This window comes from Zonotrichia albicollis, chromosome 33 (genome assembly GCF_047830755.1).
Source record: "Zonotrichia albicollis isolate bZonAlb1 chromosome 33, bZonAlb1.hap1, whole genome shotgun sequence".
In the NCBI taxonomy this organism is placed as follows: Eukaryota; Metazoa; Chordata; class Aves; order Passeriformes; family Passerellidae; genus Zonotrichia; species Zonotrichia albicollis.
Window position 1 is genome coordinate 730,052 of NC_133851.1, and position 17,603 is coordinate 747,654.

A 17,603-nucleotide genomic window follows, 5' to 3' on the forward strand; every position below is an offset into this window, starting at 1 on the left:
TTTTATTTTATTTTATTTTAGTTTTTATATTTTATTTTATTTTATTTTACTTTATTTTATTTTATTTTTATTTTTATTGTATATTTTATTTTATTTTTATTTTATATTTTATTTTACTATATTTTATATATTATATATTGTATTTTATATTTTATATTTTATATTTTATATTTTATATTTATTTTATTTTTATATTTTATACTTTATATTTTATATTTTAATTTTTTATTTTTTATTTTTTATTTTTTATTTTTTATTTTTTATTTTTTATTTTTTATTTTTTATTTTTTATTTTATTTCATTTTTAATTTTTTTTAAATTTTTTTTTTAATTTTAATTTAAATTTTATTTTATTTTCCCCCCCGGGTATTTTCGGTCCCCTTCCCGTGCCCGGCTCGGTTCCCCTCCCGTTGCCATTCCGCGCACGGCGGCGGCTCCGGGATGAGTCACCGGCAGCGGCGGCAGCGCCCGCCGAGCCCCCCCCGGGACCGAGACCCCCCCCGGGGCCGAGACCCCTCCCCAAAAACCCGGCCCAAAAAGCGCCCGGCAAAAATCGCGTTAAAACCAAAGAAAACCCCCAAAAATAAAACCAAAAAAAAACCCGAAAATGAAAATCAAACCCCCCATTAGCAGGGAGGGGGGGGAACGACCCCTTCGCCAGAAAAACCCTAAAACAAAAGGAAAAAAAAACCCCAAAACAAAAGGAAAAAAGCCCCAAAATGAAAATCAATCCACCCTGAGCAGCGGGAGGAGCGGAACCACCCCGGAGTGACCTCCCCGCCAAAACCCCCCACCAAAAAAAGGAAGAAACCCCAAAAAATGAAAATCAGCCCCCCCAGAGCAGCAGGAGAAGCGGAACCACCCCCCGCCAAAAAAACCCAAAAATAAAAGGGAAAAAAGCCCAAAAATAAAAGGAACCCTCCCCCCCCCAAGAAAAGAAAAGGACCCCAAAAACCCCCAAAAGCCCCCAAAAATGAAAATCAGCCCCCCCTGAGAAGCGGGAGGAGCGGAACGACCCCGGAGTGACCCCCCCGCCAAAAAACCCCAAAAAACAAAAGGAAAAAACCCCAAAAATAAAAGGAAAAAAACCCCAAAAAAGGGAAAAAAACCCCCAAAATAAAAGGAAAAAAACCCCAAAAATTCCAAATCAACCCTCCCTTGAGCAGGGAGGTGCGGAACGACCCCGGAGCGACCCCCCCGCCAAAAAACCCCAAAAAACAAAAGGAAAAAACCCCAAAAATAAAAGGAAAAAAAACACAAAAAAGGGAAAAAATCCCCCAAAATAAAAGGAAAAAACCCCCAAAATGAAAATTGAACCCTCCCTTGAGCAGGGAGGTGCAGAACGACCCTGGAGTGACCCCCCCCGCCAAAAAACCCCAAAAAACAAAAGGAAAAAACCCCAAAAATAAAAGGAAAAAAAAAAAACAAAAAAGGGGAAAAAACCCCAAAATAAAAGGAAAAAACCCCAAAAATGAAAATTGAATCCCCCCGAGCAGCGGGAGGTGCAGAACGACCCCGGAGCGACCCCCCCTGTGCCCCCCCCGCGCTCCCCAGGGGCTCGGCCGCCCCCTCCCCGCTCCCGGCACGGCTTTAATTCCCTTTAATTCCCTTTAATTCCATTTATTCCCATTTATTCCCGTTTATTTCGGGCTCGTCAATCACGAGCCCGGAGCGTTCCCGACCACTCCCGCCCTTTTCCCGCTTTTGTCTCGCGCGCGCCCACCCGGCCCCGCCCACGGGGCCCCCCCGGGGCCGCCCCCACCCCAAAACTCTGCCCCTCCCCCCCCAAAGTTCCACCGAACAAAAGTGAAAATTTGGGGTTTTCATCAAACCCCGAAACGCGGCCGGGGAGCCCCAAAATGAGCGGGGGGAGCCCAAAAGGGGCAGCTCGAGGAGCACAAAGAGATTTGGGGGGGCTCTGAAATTGGTTTGAGGGGCCCCAAAATGAATTGGAGACCCCCAAAAATGAGTTTGGGACCCCTAAAATCGGCTCAGGATCCCTGAAATCAGTGTGACGATCCCCAAATCAAGTTGAGAACTCCAAAATGAGTTTCGGACCCCCAAAATGACTTTGGGACCCCTGAAATCGATTTGAGGATCCCCAGATCAGTTTGAGAACCCCAAAATGAGTTTCAGACCTCAAAAATGAATTTGGGACCCCGAGAATCAGTTCAAGGATCCCCAAATCAAGTTGGGAACCCCAAAATGAGTTTGGGACTCCTGAAATAAATTTGAGGATCCCCAGATCAACTTGAGAACCCCAAAAAGAGTTTGAGACCTCAAAAATGGATTTAGGACCCCTAAAATCGATTTGAGGATCCCCAAATCAAGCTGAGAACCCCAAAATGAATTTGAGGCCCCCCAGAATCACTTTGAGGACCCCCGAGTTTATTTGAAGACCCCAAAATGAATTGGAGACCCCTGAAATCAATTCGAGGATCCCCAAATCAGTTTGAGAAGCCCCAAATGTGTTGGAGACCTCTGAATTCATTTCGAGAAACCCAAAATCACTTTGATGACCCCCAAGATCACTCTGAGGACCCCCGAGTTTAACTGAAGACCCCAAAATGAGTTGGAGACCCCTGAAATCAATTCGAGGATCCCCAAATCTGTTTGGGACCCCCCAAATATGTTTGAGACCCCCCAAATGAGTTGGAGACCCCTAAAATGAGTTCGAGAAGCCCAAAATCACTTTGAAGACCCCTAAAATCACTCTGGGGTCCCCCAAAATCACTCTGAGGCCCCCAAAATCACTTTGAGGCCCCCCGAGATTATCTGAAGACCCCAAAATGAGTTGGGGACCCCCGAAATCAGCTCGAGAAACCCCAAAATCGCTTTGAGGACCCCCAAAATCCTTTCGAGGCGGGCTCGGGGGTGGCACCCCGGGGTGGGGGCGCACCCAGGGGTGGGGGGGGGTGGGTTCACTGCCTCCCCCCCCCCCCCCGCGGTGCCGAGGTGGGCGCTGCTCCCACCCACGGCGTTACATAAAGGCTGATTATCGGCGCTGCTGGGAACGTGCGGGGAGGCTGCGGGGGGGCCCCGAACCCCGAAACCCCCCCGGGGGTGGTGAGACCCCTCCCCAGGCCAGCCCTGAGACCCCCCCGGACCGGCCATGAGATTCCTGTACCCCAAAACCCCCCTGGGGCTGCGTGAGACCCCTCCCCAGGCCAGTCTGAGACCACCCTGGAGCGGCTCTGAGGTCCTCGGACCCCAAAAACCCCCCCGGGACTTCCTGAGACCCCCCCTCAGTCAGCCCTGAGACCCCCCCGGACCGGCCATGAGATTCCTGTACCCCAAAACCCCCCTGGGGCTGCGTGAGACCCCTCCCCAGGCCAGACTGAGACCCCCCCCCAGGTCAGCCATGGGGTCCTCGGACCCCAAAAACCCCCCTGGGGCTGCGTGAGACCCCCCCCAGTCAGCCCTGAGACCCCCCCCATGTCAGTCATCAGGTCCTTGCACCCCCAGGGGAAACGGGGGAAGGGGGCGCTGCTTGAGACCCCCCCAGGCCACCCCCGAGACCCCCCCAGATCAGTCCTGAGATCCCCTCAGACCAACCCTGAGACCCCCCCGGGCCGGTCCTGAGGTCCCTGCACCCCAAATCCCCCCTGGGCCACCCCCGAGACCCCCCCAGATCACTCCTGAGACCCCCCAGACCAACCCTGAGACCCCCCCGGGCCCGTCCTGAGGTCCTCGGACCCCAAAAATTCCCCAGGGCCGACCAGAGACCCCTCCCCCCGGACCATCTTTGAGACCCCCCCCCGGCCATCCCTGAGGTCTCCGCACCCCAAAAACCGCCCCGAGCCATCTCTGAGACCCCCCCGGGTCAACCCTGAGGTCCCTGCACCCCCAAACCCCCCCAGGTCAGGCCTGAGACCCCCCCAGACCATCTTTGAGACCCCCCCGGTGCCATCCCTGAGGTCTCCGCATCCCAAAACCCCCCGTGGACCTGCCTGAGACCCCTCCCCAGTCATCCCTGAGACCCCCCAGACCATCTATGAGACCCCTCCGGGTCAACCCTGAGGTTCCTGCGCCCCAAAATCCCCCTGACCCAGCCCCGAGACCCCCCCGGGTCATCCCTGAGACCCCCCCGGGTCAGCCCTGAGACCCCCGGTCCACCAGCGCCCCCGAGGGGCTCCAGGGAGGGTCTGGGGGCGCTCAGAGTGGGGGGCAGGGGGTGTGGGGGGGTCCCCCTCCAGCTCCAGGTGCTCCCCCCAGCCCAGGTGAGGACCCCCAATAATGGGGAGGGGGCTGCTGATCCCCCCAGGGGAGGGGACAAAGGGGACACAAAGGGGACACAAAGGGGGCACAAAGGGACCCTGCCGGGGATGGACGGGGCTGGGGGGCACCGGGGGGGGGGCACAGGGGGGGTCACGGGGGGCTCTGACCCCTCCCAAACCCAGGGGCGCCCCCACAACCCCGCCGGGGGTCTCGGGGCACCTCCCCCTCCCCATTTGCCCCGCGGATCCCGGGGGTCCTGACCCCCCCCCCCCCATCTTCAGGAGGTTTTGGGGTCCCCCCGGTTGGGGTCCCGGGGGTCCCTCGGGGGTCCCGGGGCATCGCCCCCTCCCCTGCGTTCCCCTGGGGGTCCCTCCCGCCCCTCGGGGGTCCCGGGGCTGCCCCCGCCCCCTCCCCGTTCCCCCGGGGGTCCCGGCGGTCTCTCGGGGGGTCCCGGGGGTCCCTCGGGGGGGCCCGGGGCTGTCCCCCCTCCCCCCCCGTTCCCCCGGGGGTCCCGGCGCCGCGCGGGGCTGGGCGGACCCCCCGGTGCCGGCCCCCGCCCCCGGCTCCCCCCGCCCCGCCCCGCCCGCCGGTGCCGGTGCCGGTGCCGGGGCCGCCTCGGGGAAAGTTGCGGCGAGCCCCGGGCGGCGGAGGCAGCGCCGGTGGCCGCGGGCACCGCGAGCGGCGACACCGGGGCTGGGCGACACCGGCGGCACCGGCGGCGGCAGCGGCCGAGCATCCCCCGGTAGGAGCGCGCAGCATCCCCGGTGCCGGCGCTGCCATCCCCGCTCCTCCGCTGCCCTCCCGCTCCTTCTCCCCCGCTTCCCTCCGGTTCTCCCTCCCCGGTTCTCCGTTCCCGGTTCTCCATCCCCGGTTCTCCGTTCCCGGTTCTCCCATTCGCGGTTCTCCCCTCCCGGTTCTCCCATCCCCGCTTCTCCCATACCCGGTTCCCTCAACCCCGTCCCCCGTTCCCGGTTCTCCCTCCCGGTTCTCCGTTCCCGGCCTCTCCTCCCGGTTCTCCCCGTGCCGCCGCTCCCACCCCCGGTGCCCGGATCCATCTTGGCTCCGGTGCTGCCTGCGCAGCCGCCGGCTACCGGGGGGCGGGGGGGAGGCCGGGCCGGGGGGGCGCCCGCCGGGGCTGCGGCCGCTACCGGGGCCCGCAGGAGGCACCGGAGAACGGGGCCCGGCGGGAGCTCCGGGGGTACGGGAGGCACCGGCGAACGGGGCCGGGGGAGGCGCGGGGGGTACGGGAGGAACCGGGAGGAACCGGGAGGAACCGGGGGGCTACGGGAAGGAGCCGGGGATACCGGGAGGGACCGGGGGCTACGGGAGGGACTAGGAAGGAGCGGGGGCTATCGGAGGGACCGGGGGGCTACGGGAAGGAGCCAGGAGATACCGGGAGGGACCGGGAAGGAGCCCAGGGGGTACCGGAGGAACCGAGGGGCTACCGGGGGATACCGGGGGGCACCGGGGGGTACCGGAGGGACCGGGCCGGGCTGAGCCGCGCTCGCCGCCCGTGCCCAGGGGCGATGGAGCCGCCGCGGAGCCTCCCGGGGCTGGAGCGGGAGCGGCCGGCGCTGGACGCGGCCGGGGGGTGCCCGTCCCCGCTGGACGCCAGGGCCGTGCCCGGCAGGAAGGTCTGGGTCAAGCTGCGGGCGCTGTGAGTGACCCCCGGCCGCGGGACCCCCACCCAGAGAGACCCCAGACCCAAAAGAGAGAGAGACCCCCCCAAAGAGAGAGACCCCAAACCCCAGAGAGAGACCCCAGACCCAAAGAGACCCCAGACCCAGAGAGAGACCCCAAACCCCAGAGAGAGACCCCAGACCCAGAGAGAGACCCCAAATCCAAAGAGAGAGACCCCAGACCCAAAGATAGACTCCAACCCCAAAGAGAGACCCCAGACCCAGAGAGACACCCTGAACCCAAAGAGAGACCCCAAACCCCAGAGAGAGACCCCAAACCCAGAGAGAGAGACCCCGACCCCAAAGGGAGACCCCAAACCCCAAAGGGAGAGTCCCCTAAACCCAAAAGAGAGAGACCCCCAAAAGAGAGAGACGCCCCCAGAGCAGGACCCCCAAACTGGGACTCTTAAACCGCAAACTGGGACTCCCAAATCAAGACCCTCAGACCCAAACTGGGACCCCCAAACCCCAATCCAGGAGCCCCCAAACTGGGACCTTTAAACCCCAAACTGGAACCCCCAAACCGGGACCCTCAAACCCCAAACTGGAACCCCCAAAACTCCAAAATGGGATCCCCAACCCAGGACCCCCCAAACCCCAAACCGGGACCTTTAAACCCCAAATTTGGAGCCCCAAACCCCAAACCGGGACCCCTGACCTATCCGAGGATCCCACCCCAACCAACCCCTGACCCCCCACTCTGGGTACCCCATTCCCCTCTAAGACCCCCACCCCTAAAAGGCCCCCAAGGACCCTCGCGTTGTCCCCAAGCCTCCTTCGGGACAGACTCGGGGTCCCCTCCCCGCGTGTGCTGCTCCGGGGGTGTCACCGCGGGGTGACAGCGATCCCGGGGTGTCGCCCAGCCCGCGGGGACAGCGCAGGTGCCGCAGGTGCCACCCCCGTGCCACCGCTGTCCCCGGGGGGGGGGTGCCGGGGGTGCCACCCCCTCACCTGTGCCAGGCGCTCACGTGCCCCGCGCCCACCTGCGGCACGTGCGGAGCCCGGGGGGGGTCCCCGTGGGGCGGGGGCGGCCCGGGGGGCGCCACGTGCGTGGGGACACGCGTGGGGACACGTGTGGGACACGGGGAGAGCACGGGCGGGGCGGGGCACGCGCGTGGGACACACCTGGGCTGCGTGCGACACACCTGAGCGTGCCCGGGGACACGGGGGGACACGGGGGGTGTCACTGTGGGGGGGACACTGTGGGGGTGTCACACGCGTGTGCACGGGGGGTTGTGGCACTCTGGGGGTGTCACACGTGTGTCCCCACGTGTCGCTCCCACAGGTGTGTCCCCAAAGTGGGGACTGTCCCCTCCTGAGCCCCCCCGGTGTCCCCACACCTCATTCCCACGGGTGACAGTCCCGGGGGTCCCCGAGGCCACCCTGTCACCCCTGGGGACATGGGGGTCAGCAGGTGGTGGCAGGTGGCCCAGGGGGTGGCACCCGGCAGGGTGGCACAGCCCGATTCTGTCCCTTGTCCCCACGAGTGACACGGGGGCTCAGGGGGTGGCTGTCCCCAACGGGGGTCCCTGAGGGTCCCCAAAGAGGTGGCGGGGCGCGGGAAGGTGACAATCGCCGTCCCCAAGGTCACCGCAGCGCTGGTGACGTCTGTGCCCCCCCCGGCCCCCCTCGCTGTCACTGTCACCGTCACTGTCGCCGTGACCGGGGGACGTGGTGGCCCCTCCCCAGCGCGTGGCTCCGGTGGCTGTGGTGGCCACAGCGGTGTCCTTGTGCTGGCACGGTGGCAGCGCCTGTGTCCCCACGCTGTCACCACCCTGGGCCCCCCCCATGCCATCTGTGCCACCCCCCGTGCCACCTGTATCACCCTGTGCCACCCTATGCCACCCCATGCCACCTGTGCCACCCCATGCCACCTGTATCACCCCATGCCACCTATGCCACCCCATACCACCTCTGTCACCCTGTGCCACCTGTGCCACCCCATGCCACTGTGCCACCCCATGCCACCTCTGTCACCCTGTGCCACCCCATGCCACCCCATGCCACCTGTGCCACCCCATGCCACCTGTATAACCCTGTGCCACCCTATGCCACCCCATGCCACCTGTGCCACCCCATGCCACCTGTATCACCCCATGCCACCTGTGCCACCCCCCATGCCACCTGTGCCACCCCATGCCACCTCTGTCACCCTGTGCCACCTGTGCCACCCCATGCCACCTGTATCACCCTGTGCCACCCTATGCCACCCCATGCCACCTGTGCCACCCCATGCCACCTGTATCACCCTGTGCCACCCCGTGTCACAGTGCCACCCATGTCATGAGGGTGGCACTCCCCAGACAGGAATCCCCCAATTCCCTGTCCCCTTCCTGTGACCTCCTCCTGTCCCCAACCTGGGGGGGGGCTGTCCTTGCTCTCCTGGGGGGGTCAATGCCACCCTGTCCCCACCCTGGGGCTGTCCCTGGGTGTCCCTAACCCTCTGTCCCCCATTCTGGGGGTCCCTAACCCTGTGCCCCCCATTCCAGGGGTGTCCCCCTGTCCCTGGCTATCCCTGGCTGTCCCGCCCTGTTCCAGGGGTGCCCCCCATGCCCCTCTGTCCCTGGGTGTCCCTAACCCTGTCCCCCCCATTCTGAGGGTGGCCCCCTGTCCCTAACCCTGTGCCCCCCGTTCCGGGGATCCCTAACCCTGTGCCCCCCATTCCGGGTGTCCCTAACCCTGTCCCCCTGTTCCGGGGGTCTCTAACCCTGTGCCCCCCATTCCGGGTGTCCCTAACCCTGTCCCCCCGTTCCGGGTGTCCCTAACCCTGTCCCCCCCATCCTAACCCTGTGCCCCCTGTCCTCGGTTGTCCCTAACCCTGTCCCCCCGTTCCGGGGGTCCCCAACCCTGTGCCCCCCATTCTGAGGGTGCCCCCTGTCCCTGGCTGTCCCTAACCCTGACCCCCCATCCCGGGGGTCCCTAACCCTGTGCCCCCCATTCCGGGGGTCCCTAACCCTGTGCCCCCCATTCTGAGGGTGGCCCCCTGTCCCTAATCCTGTGCCCCCTGTCCCTGGTTGTCCCTAACCCTGTCCCCCCATCCCGGGGGTGCCCCCAGTCCCTGCTGTCCCTAACCATGTCCCCCCATCCCGGGGGTGCCCCCGGTGCCCCCCAGGCTCCGTTTCCTGCTCAAGCAGCTCGAGGCGGGCGAGGTGAACGTGGAGGAGCTGAAGCGCAACCTGGAGTACGCGGCGTCGCTGCTCGAGGCCGTGTGCATCGACGAGACCAGGTGGGCAGGGGACACCGAGGGGACACCGGGGGGCACCCAGGGGTGGGCACGGCAGCGCTGAGTGCCGCCGTGCCCCCAGGCAGGTGCTGGACACGGAGGACGAGCTGCGGGACATGGGCTCGGACGCGGCCGTGCCCTCCGAGGTGCGCGACTGGCTCGCCGCCACCTTCACGCAGCAGGCGCGGGCCAAGGGCCGCCGCGCCGAGGAGAAACCCAAATTCCGCAGCATCGTGCACGCCGTGCAGGCCGGCATCTTCGTGGAGAGGTGACAGAGGGGACACGGGGATGGGGACATGGCGAGGGGGGCATGGGGGGGATAGGGACACCATGAAGGGGGCGTGGGGGACACCCTGAGCAAGGCACAGAGGGGACAGGGACACCCTGAGGAGGGCACAGAGGGGACAGGGACACCCTGAGGATGGCACAGAGGGGACAGGGACACTCCGAGATGGGCACAGAGGGGACAGGGACACACCAAGGATGACACCGAGGGGACAGGGACACCCTGAGGAGGGCACAGGAACACCACAAAGGGGACACAAGTGGGGACAAGAGGGCACAGAGGGGACAGGAACACCCTCAGGATGGCACAGAGGGTACAGGGACACCCTGAGGAGGGCACAAGGGGGACAGGGACACACCAAGGAAGGGCACAAGGGGGACAGGGACACCCTGAGGATGGCACAGAGGGGACAGGGACACAGCAAGGATGACACAGAGGGGACAGGGACACCCTGAGGAGGGCACAAGGGGGACAGGGACACAGCAAGGAGGGCACAGAGGGGACAGGGACACCCTGAGGGGGCACAGGGGACACACAGGGACACACTGAGCAGGGCACGGAGGGGACACATTGGGGACAGAGCTCGGGGGGTGGATGTGACAGTGGGGGGGGTGAGCTGAGAGCAGAGGGGTCCCCAAAACACAGGGACTGTCCCCAGCACCAGGTGGGTCCCCAAAACCCAGGAATGTCCCTAGAACCAAGGTGGGTCCCCAGGGGAGCCCCGAGGGGTCCCCAGGCGTGTCCCCAGCTCTGCCCCCAGTCCCAGGGGTGTCCCCAGGGGTCCCCAGGGGTGTCCCAAGCCCTCCAGCCCCCCCAGCCCTGCCTCCCCCCAGGATGTTCCGCCGGATGTACACGGCCGTGGGGCCAAGCTACTCCTCCTCCGTCCTCAACTGCCTGAAGGTACCGGGGCACCCCAAAAAAACCCCCAAAAAAATCCCCAAAACCTCGGGGGGCTGCTGGGAGGCACTGGGAGGCACTGGGAGGCACTGGGAATCAATGGGAATCAATGGGAGTCAATGGGAGTCAAAGGAAATCAATGGATTATCTGGGAATATCTGGGAATCAATGGGAATAACTGGGAACCAATAGGAATCAATGGGAATCAATGGAATATCTGGGAATATCTGGGAATCAATGCAAATAACTGGGAATCAATGGGAATCAATGGGATATCAATGGGATATCAATGGGGTATCAATGGAATATCTGGAAATCAATGGGAATAACTGGGAACCAATGGGAATCAATGGGAATCAATGGGATATCTGGGAATATCTGGGAATCAATGCGAATAACTGGGAATCAATGGGAATCAATGGAAATCAATGGGATATCAATGGAATATCTGGAAATCAATGGGAATAACTGGGAACCAATGGGAATCAATGGGAATCAATGGATTATCTGGGAATATCTGGAAATCAGTGGGAGTCAATCTCTGGGAATTGCTGGGAATCACTGGGGTTTTACTGGGAATCAATGGGAATAAATGGGAATCAATGGGAATTACTGGGAATCTCTGGAAATCACTGGGAATTTGGGAATCCATGGGAATCTCTGGGAATAACCGGGAGTCTCTGGAAATCACTGGGAATCTCTGTGAATCAATGGAAATCTCTGGGAATTACTGGGAATTTGAGGATCAATGGGGATATCTGGGAATCAATGGGAATCTTTGGGAATCAATGGGAATCATTGGGAATCAATTGGAATAACTAGGAATAAGTGGGAATAAGTGGGAATAAGTGGGAATAAATAGGAATAAATGAGAATAAATGGGAATTAGGGACTTCAGTGGGGTTTTACTGGGCTTTACTGGGAATTGCTGGCCATTCCCGGAATTGCCGGCTGTCCCTGGAATTCCCGGGCCCTCCTGGTGTCCCCCGGTGTCCCCAGCGGTGTCCCCGTGTCCCCCAGGGCCTGGACCAGTGGTGCTTTGATGTGTTCTCGCTGCACCGCGCGGCCGAGGAGCACTCGCTGCGCACGGTGGTGTTCGAGCTCTTCACCCGCCACAACCTCAACAGCCGCTTCAAGGTGGGGATGGAGCCCCAAAATACCCCAAAAATACCCCAAAATATCCCCAAAATACACCAAAATACCCCCGATGACCTCAACAGCCGCTTCAAGGTGGGAATGGAACCCCAAAATACCCCAAAATATCCCAAAAATAACACAAAATACCCCCCAATACCCCCACAACCTCAACAGCCCCTTCAAGGTGTGCCCAGCATCCCAAAATTCCAAAAATAACCCAAAAATCCGGCCCACAATCTCAACAGCCACTTCAAGGTGTGAATGGCACCCCAAAATACCCCCAAAATACCCCCAAAATCCCCCTCACAACCTCAACAGCCGCTTCAAGCTGTGACCCAACATTCAAAATCCTCCAAAACATCGCCCAAAAAACCCCAAAAAACCCAAAACACCCCCAAAACCCTCCCCAGGAGCCCCAAAGTCCAACCCAGGACTCCCTCAGGACCCTCCCAAAATCCACCCCAGGACCCCCAAACTCCATCCCAGGACTCCCAAATCCACCCAAGACCCCCAAACTCCACCCCAGGACCCCCGAGCTGCCCCTCGGGGAATGTCACCCTGATGTCCCCACAGATTCCCGGCGCGTTCCTGACGTCACTGCTGGAGGCGCTGGAGGGCGGCTACGGAAAGTTCCGGAACCCCTACCACAACCAGGTGCACGCGGCCGACGTCACCCAGACCGTGCACTGCTTCCTGCTGCGCACCGGCATGCTGGTACGGGGACACGGGGACACGGGGACAGCATTGTCCCCAAGGGTGGCACCGTGCCACCCGCCTGTCCCCATTGCCCGGTGCTGCTCGATGCCATGGGAATGTCCCCAGGGTGGCACCAGGGACACGCATGGGTGGCACATGGAATGGGTCTGTGCACAGTTGTCACATGTGGGGTGGCACTGGGCACATGTGTGTGCCCCACTGTCCCTACAGTTGTAACATGGTGACACCTGGCACACATCTGTGCCCAATTGTCCCCATCTGGCTGTCACAAATGGGGTGGCACCTGGCACACATCTGTGCCCCATTGTCCCATCACAATTGTCACAAATGTGGTGGCACATGGAACACATCTGTGCCCCACTGTCCCCAGCACAATTGTCACATGTCTGGTGGCACCTGGCACAGATCTGTATCCCACTGTCCTCAGCACAGTTGTCACATGTGGGGTGGCACCTGACACATGTCTGTGCCCCACTGTCCCCATCTGGCTGTCACACATAGGGTGGCACCTGGTGCACATGCGTTGTCCCCACGTGGTTGTCAGGGCACACCTGGGCTGTCACACTCATGGTTGGGGTGGCCCTGTCCCTGTCCCTGTCCCCATCCCTGTCCCTGGCCCTGTCCCCAGCACTGCCTGTCCGAGATCGAGCTCCTGGCCATCGTCTTCGCCGCCGCCATCCACGACTTCGAGCACACGGGGACAACGAACAGCTTCCACATCCAGACCAAGTGAGGGCACGGGGACAGGGACACGGCATGGCATGGGTGGCACAGCATGGCACAGGGACATGGCACAGCATGGTGACACAGCACGGCATGGGGGACACAGCATGGCACAGGGACATGGCACAGCATGGTGACACAGCACAGCATGGGGGACACAGCATGGCATGGGGGACATGGCATGGCACAGGTGTCACAGCATGGCATGGGGGACACAGCACAAGTGGCACAACAGATGTGGCATAGCGTGGCACAGCATGGGTGGCACAATATGGCGTAGCGCAGGTGGCACAGCATGGCATGGGTGACACAGCATGGCACAGCATGGCACAGGTGACATGGCATGGCCCGGTGGCACGGCACAGTGTGGGTGGCACGGCGTGTCCCAGGCATGGCTGCAGACCCATCCTGGGGACACCCTGGGGACACCTGTGGAACGCTCATGGCCACCAACCCAGCCAGGACACAGCCGTGCTGCCACCCAGGGCCACCCCTCGCTGCGGGGGCCCTGTCCCCGTGCCCAGTGTCCCCATGGTGTCCCCGTGGTGTCCCCAGGTCGGACACGGCCATCCTGTACAACGACCGCTCGGTGCTGGAGAACCACCACATCAGCGCCGTGTTCCGCCTGATGCAGGACGAGGAGCTCAACATCTTCGTCAACCTCACCAAGGATGAGTTCGTGTAAGGTCCCCTCGCTGTCCCCTCACTGTCCCTGACCGTGTCCCCTCACTGTCCCTGACCGTGTCCCCTCTGTCCCTGCAGCGAGCTGCGGGCGCTGGTCATCGAGATGGTCCTGGCCACCGACATGTCCTGCCACTTCCAGCAGGTCAAGTCCATGAAGACGGCGCTGCAGCAGCTGGAGAGGTGGGTGGGGCGGTGGCCAGCCCCAGGTGTGTCCCCAGGGGTGGCGGGGTGGCTCTGGGGACAATCCGGGCTCTTGTCCCCAGGCTGGACAAGGCCAAGGTGCTGTCGCTGCTGCTGCACGCGGCCGACATCAGCCACCCCACCAAGCAGTGGGCGGTGCACAGCCGCTGGACCAAGGCGCTCATGGAGGAGTTCTTCCGGCAGGTAGGGCCGGGGCCGGGCGGGGGGACGCGGGGGACACCCCGTGGGGACACCACGGATGTCCCTTGCCTTGCCAGGGGGACAAGGAGGCCGAGCTGGGGCTGCCCTTCTCGCCCCTCTGCGACCGCACCTCCACGCTGGTGGCCCAGTCGCAGATCGGTGAGTGCGGGCGAGGTCCCGTCCCTGTCCTGTCCCCTCGCTGTCCCCACGTGTCCCCGGTGTGTCCCCAGCAGCGCCGTGTCCCCTCCTGTCCCCAGGGTTCATCGACTTCATCGTGGAGCCGACGTTCTCGGTGCTCACCGACGTGGCCGAGAAGTTGGTGACGCCACTGCCCGAGGACGGCTCCAAGGCCAAGGGCAACCCCGGGGCCACCCAGCAGCCCAGGTGGGCGTCCCTGTCCCCAAGGTTCGTGCCCTGCGGTGACAGCGGTGGCCCTGGCCCGCTGCCAGCTGTCCCCGTTGTCCCCCAGCTCGCAGTGGCGGCAGCCGTCCCTGGATGAGCACCTGGAGGACATCAAGGCCGACCTGGCCGGGTTCCGCTCCACCTGGACCAAGCACATCCAGGAGAACAAGCAGAAGTGGAAGGAGAGGGCGGCCAGCGGTAGGGGACAGTCACCACGGCCACCATGGTCACTACAGCCACCATGGCCATTATGTGTCACCACGGCCACCATGGCTGCCATGGCCACCATGGCCACCATCATCACTACAGACATTACAGCCACCATGGTCACCATGGCCACTATGTACTGCCATCACAAACACCAATGGCCACCATGGCCACCACAGCCATTATGGGTCACCACAGCCAGTACAGCCACCATGGCCACTACAGCCTCTATGGCCACCAATGGCCACCAGGGCCACCATGGCCACCATGGCCACTACAGCCACCGTGACCACCAATGGACACTGGGGAGGGGTTGGGGACCACCACAAACTGCTCAGGGCCAGTTATGTCCCAGTGTCCCCAGATGGGGTGGTGGCACAAGCGCGGTGCAGGTGGCACAACCTGTGCTGCATGGGGAGGTGGCCCTGGGGGGGACACAAGTTCCGGGGTGTCCCTGGTGACCCCAGGGTCGTGTCCCCGGTGACCCTGCCTGTGTCCCCCCAGGCATCACCAACCAGGCATCCATCGATGAGCTGTCCCCGTGCGAGGAGCCCGTGGCCACCACCGGGACCGGGACCCACAGCGAGAACGGGGACGTGGATTAGCGGGGGGAGGAGCCAGGTGGGGACACCGGGAAAGGGGGCGGGGACACCGGGAAATGGGCGGGGACACAAGGAAAGGGGTGGGGATACTGGGAGAAGGGGTGGGGACACTGGAAAAGGGGTGGGGACACTGGAAAAGGGGTGGGGACACCAGGAAAAGCGAGGTGGGGACACCGGGAGTGGGTTGGGGACACCGCAGTGACTGTCCCCTCCCGGCAGGTCCCTGTCCAGCCGAGTGACACCGTCTCAGTGACACCGTCTTGTCTTCGATGCCATCGAGTTCAGAACCATCTGTGCCAGGAGCCCCCGGGGCCGGGCTCGGATCGGTGTCACCCCTGTGCCAGGCCCGGTGTCACCACTGTGCCAGGCCCGGTGTCACCTCTGTGCCAGGCCTGGTGTCACCGCCATGCCAGGCTTGGTGTCACCACTGTGCCAGGCTTGGTGTCACCACTGTGCCATGATCGGTGTCACCCCTGTGCCAGGCCTGGTGTCACCACCATGCCAGGACTGGTGTGACCGCTGTGCCAGGCCTGGTGTCACCGCTGTGCCAGGAGCCCCTCGGGCTGTCCCCTCTGTCCCGGTGTCACCGGTCCCTCACTGCCACCCCCGGCCCCCCACACCGGGCTCGGTCCTTTGGGATTTTTAAAAACGCTTTTCCTGCTCGGGAGGGGCTGGGGCGGGGACGGTGGCACTGGGGACAGCTGGGGGGACAGCCGGGACACGCTGTCACCACCAGTGCCACCGTGCTCCCCTTGGTGTGGTGATGATACCATGAGGGTGGCACTGTGCCCTGTCCGCAATACCCCTGGGGACAGAGATGGGGACAAGATCAGGGACAGGGACAGGAACAGGGATGGGGACGGGGACAGGAGAGGGGACAAGGACAGGGACAAGGGACAGGGACAGGGACAGGGACAGGGACAGGGACAGGGACAGGGACAGGGACAGGGAGGTCCCATCCAGAGTGGCAGGGGTGGCACTGGGGACAGGGAGTGGCAGCGACAGGGACGGATCCCTCTCTGGTGTCCCCCCAGCTCTGGTGTGTCCCTGGAATGTCCCCGGATCCTGTGACATCCCAGGAGTGCTCGGGAATGCTGGGAATCTTTGGGAATCTTTGGGAACGTTCCGGAATGTTCCAGAATGCTCCCACATCCTGGTCCGGCCACCGCCTCCAGCTCCAGTGAGCCCCGGGAACCCTGGAATGCTTGGGGAATCCATGGATTCAATCTCAGATCCGGGAATACTCCAGAATCCTGGATCTAGGCTTGGAATCTTCCAGAATCCTGGTTTTGGCCTTGGGAATGTCCCAGGATCCCAAATCCAGCCTTGGGATCTTCCAAGGGAAGACACCAAACTGAGTTTCAGGAATGTTCCAGAATCATGGATCCAGCCCTGGGAATGCTCCAGAATCGTGGATCGGGCCCCAGGATTGTTCCAGGATCCCAGATTCGGGAGTGTTCCAGAATCACGGATCTGGGAATGTTCCAGAATCCCGGATCCACCCTCGGAATGTTCCAGAACCCCGGACCCGCTGCCCCCCCACCGAGCACCCTCCGCCCTCCCGGATTCCCAGGATGCCCCACCCCCCCCGGGAATGTTCGGGAATGTCCCGGGAATGCTCAGGAATGTTCGGGAAGGCCCGGACCCCCCCCCCAGCCCCTCCCACTCCGACCCCGGCCCCGCCCCCGTGTTTGTATTTTTGTACCCCGTGTCCCCTCCGTGTCCCCTCCCCGTGTCACCTCTGTGTCCCCTCCGTGTCCCCCCCTCGGTCACCGCTGGCAGAGCTCCCCCCACCCCCCGCATGTGTCCCCCCCGCACCGCCGCCGCTAACGAGCAATTAATTATTAATTAATGAGTTAATTAATAAACGCCGCCGTCGCCACCACCACGGCCGCACTCCGGCCATTGGGGGGGGGGGGAAGGGAGGGGGCGGAATTTGGGGAGAGGGCGAAATTTGGGGAGGGGGGTGGCTCCAAGGGGGGTCCTGGAGCCCCCCCCAGTATCCAAAATGGGGCCCTGACCCCACCCCAGCACCCCAAACTGGGTCTGGGGTCCCCCCAATATCCAAAAGGGGGTCCTGGAATCCCCCCCACCCAACCCAAAATGGGGTCCAGACCCCACCCCAACATCCAAACTGGGTCTGGGGTCCTCCCAACACCTATGGGGGGGTCCTGGAGCCCCCTCAGCCCCCAAAAGGGGGTCCTGACCCCCCCAAGCGCCCAAAATAGGGGTCCCGACCTCCACCCCAGCACTCAAAGGGGTTTTTGGACTCCCCCAGCCCCAAAAATTGGTTCGGACCCCCCTCACCCAAAAGGGGGTCCCTCCCATCCCCCCGGCGCGGCCCAAGCAGGAGGCGGGGGGGGAAAGGATCCCTTTAATTCCGGCTGGGGGGGGTCCCTGCACCCCCCCCCCGTGTCCCTGTCCCCCCTCCCACCCGTGTCCGTGTG

The 17,603-nt window shown here is 62.2% G+C and overlaps 1 protein-coding gene across 3 annotated transcripts; it reads left to right on the forward strand.

Annotated features, from left to right (window-relative positions):
* The first annotated feature begins 4,777 nt into the window (after nt 1-4,777).
* On the forward strand, nt 4,778-17,044 carry PDE1B (phosphodiesterase 1B). 3 transcript variants are annotated; one of them, XM_074530771.1, is made up of 16 exons: nt 4,778-4,960; nt 5,740-5,875; nt 9,010-9,123; nt 9,203-9,388; nt 10,240-10,306; nt 11,324-11,440; nt 12,014-12,154; nt 12,786-12,886; nt 13,436-13,561; nt 13,643-13,744; nt 13,828-13,948; nt 14,023-14,104; nt 14,203-14,329; nt 14,415-14,545; nt 15,059-15,177; nt 15,379-17,044. In XM_074530771.1, exons 2-15 carry the CDS (start codon nt 5,745-5,747, stop codon nt 15,157-15,159), a joined length of 1,647 nt encoding a protein of 548 aa, XP_074386872.1. In that variant the 5' UTR covers nt 4,778-4,960; nt 5,740-5,744; the 3' UTR covers nt 15,160-15,177; nt 15,379-17,044. The 3 variants fall into 3 exon arrangements, with proteins under 3 accessions (XP_074386872.1, XP_074386870.1, XP_074386871.1); XM_074530769.1 differs by having other exon boundaries at nt 4,779-4,960; nt 15,059-15,175; nt 15,376-17,044; XM_074530770.1 differs by lacking the exon at nt 4,778-4,960 and adding an exon at nt 5,261-5,416 and having other exon boundaries at nt 15,059-15,175; nt 15,376-17,044.
* The last annotated feature ends 559 nt before the right edge of the window (nt 17,045-17,603 follow it).

Bases quoted from the DNA above. Each gene is read 5' to 3' on its own strand.
- PDE1B (XM_074530771.1), top strand. From the start codon at position 5,745: ATGGAGCCGCCGCGGAGCCTCCCGGGGCTGGAGCGGGAGCGGCCGGCG. The intron at 10,307-11,323 runs GTACCGGGGCAC...CGTGTCCCCCAG, and splicing joins CCGTCCTCAACTGCCTGAAG to GGCCTGGACCAGTGGTGCTT. The intron at 11,441-12,013 runs GTGGGGATGGAG...ATGTCCCCACAG, and splicing joins ACCTCAACAGCCGCTTCAAG to ATTCCCGGCGCGTTCCTGAC.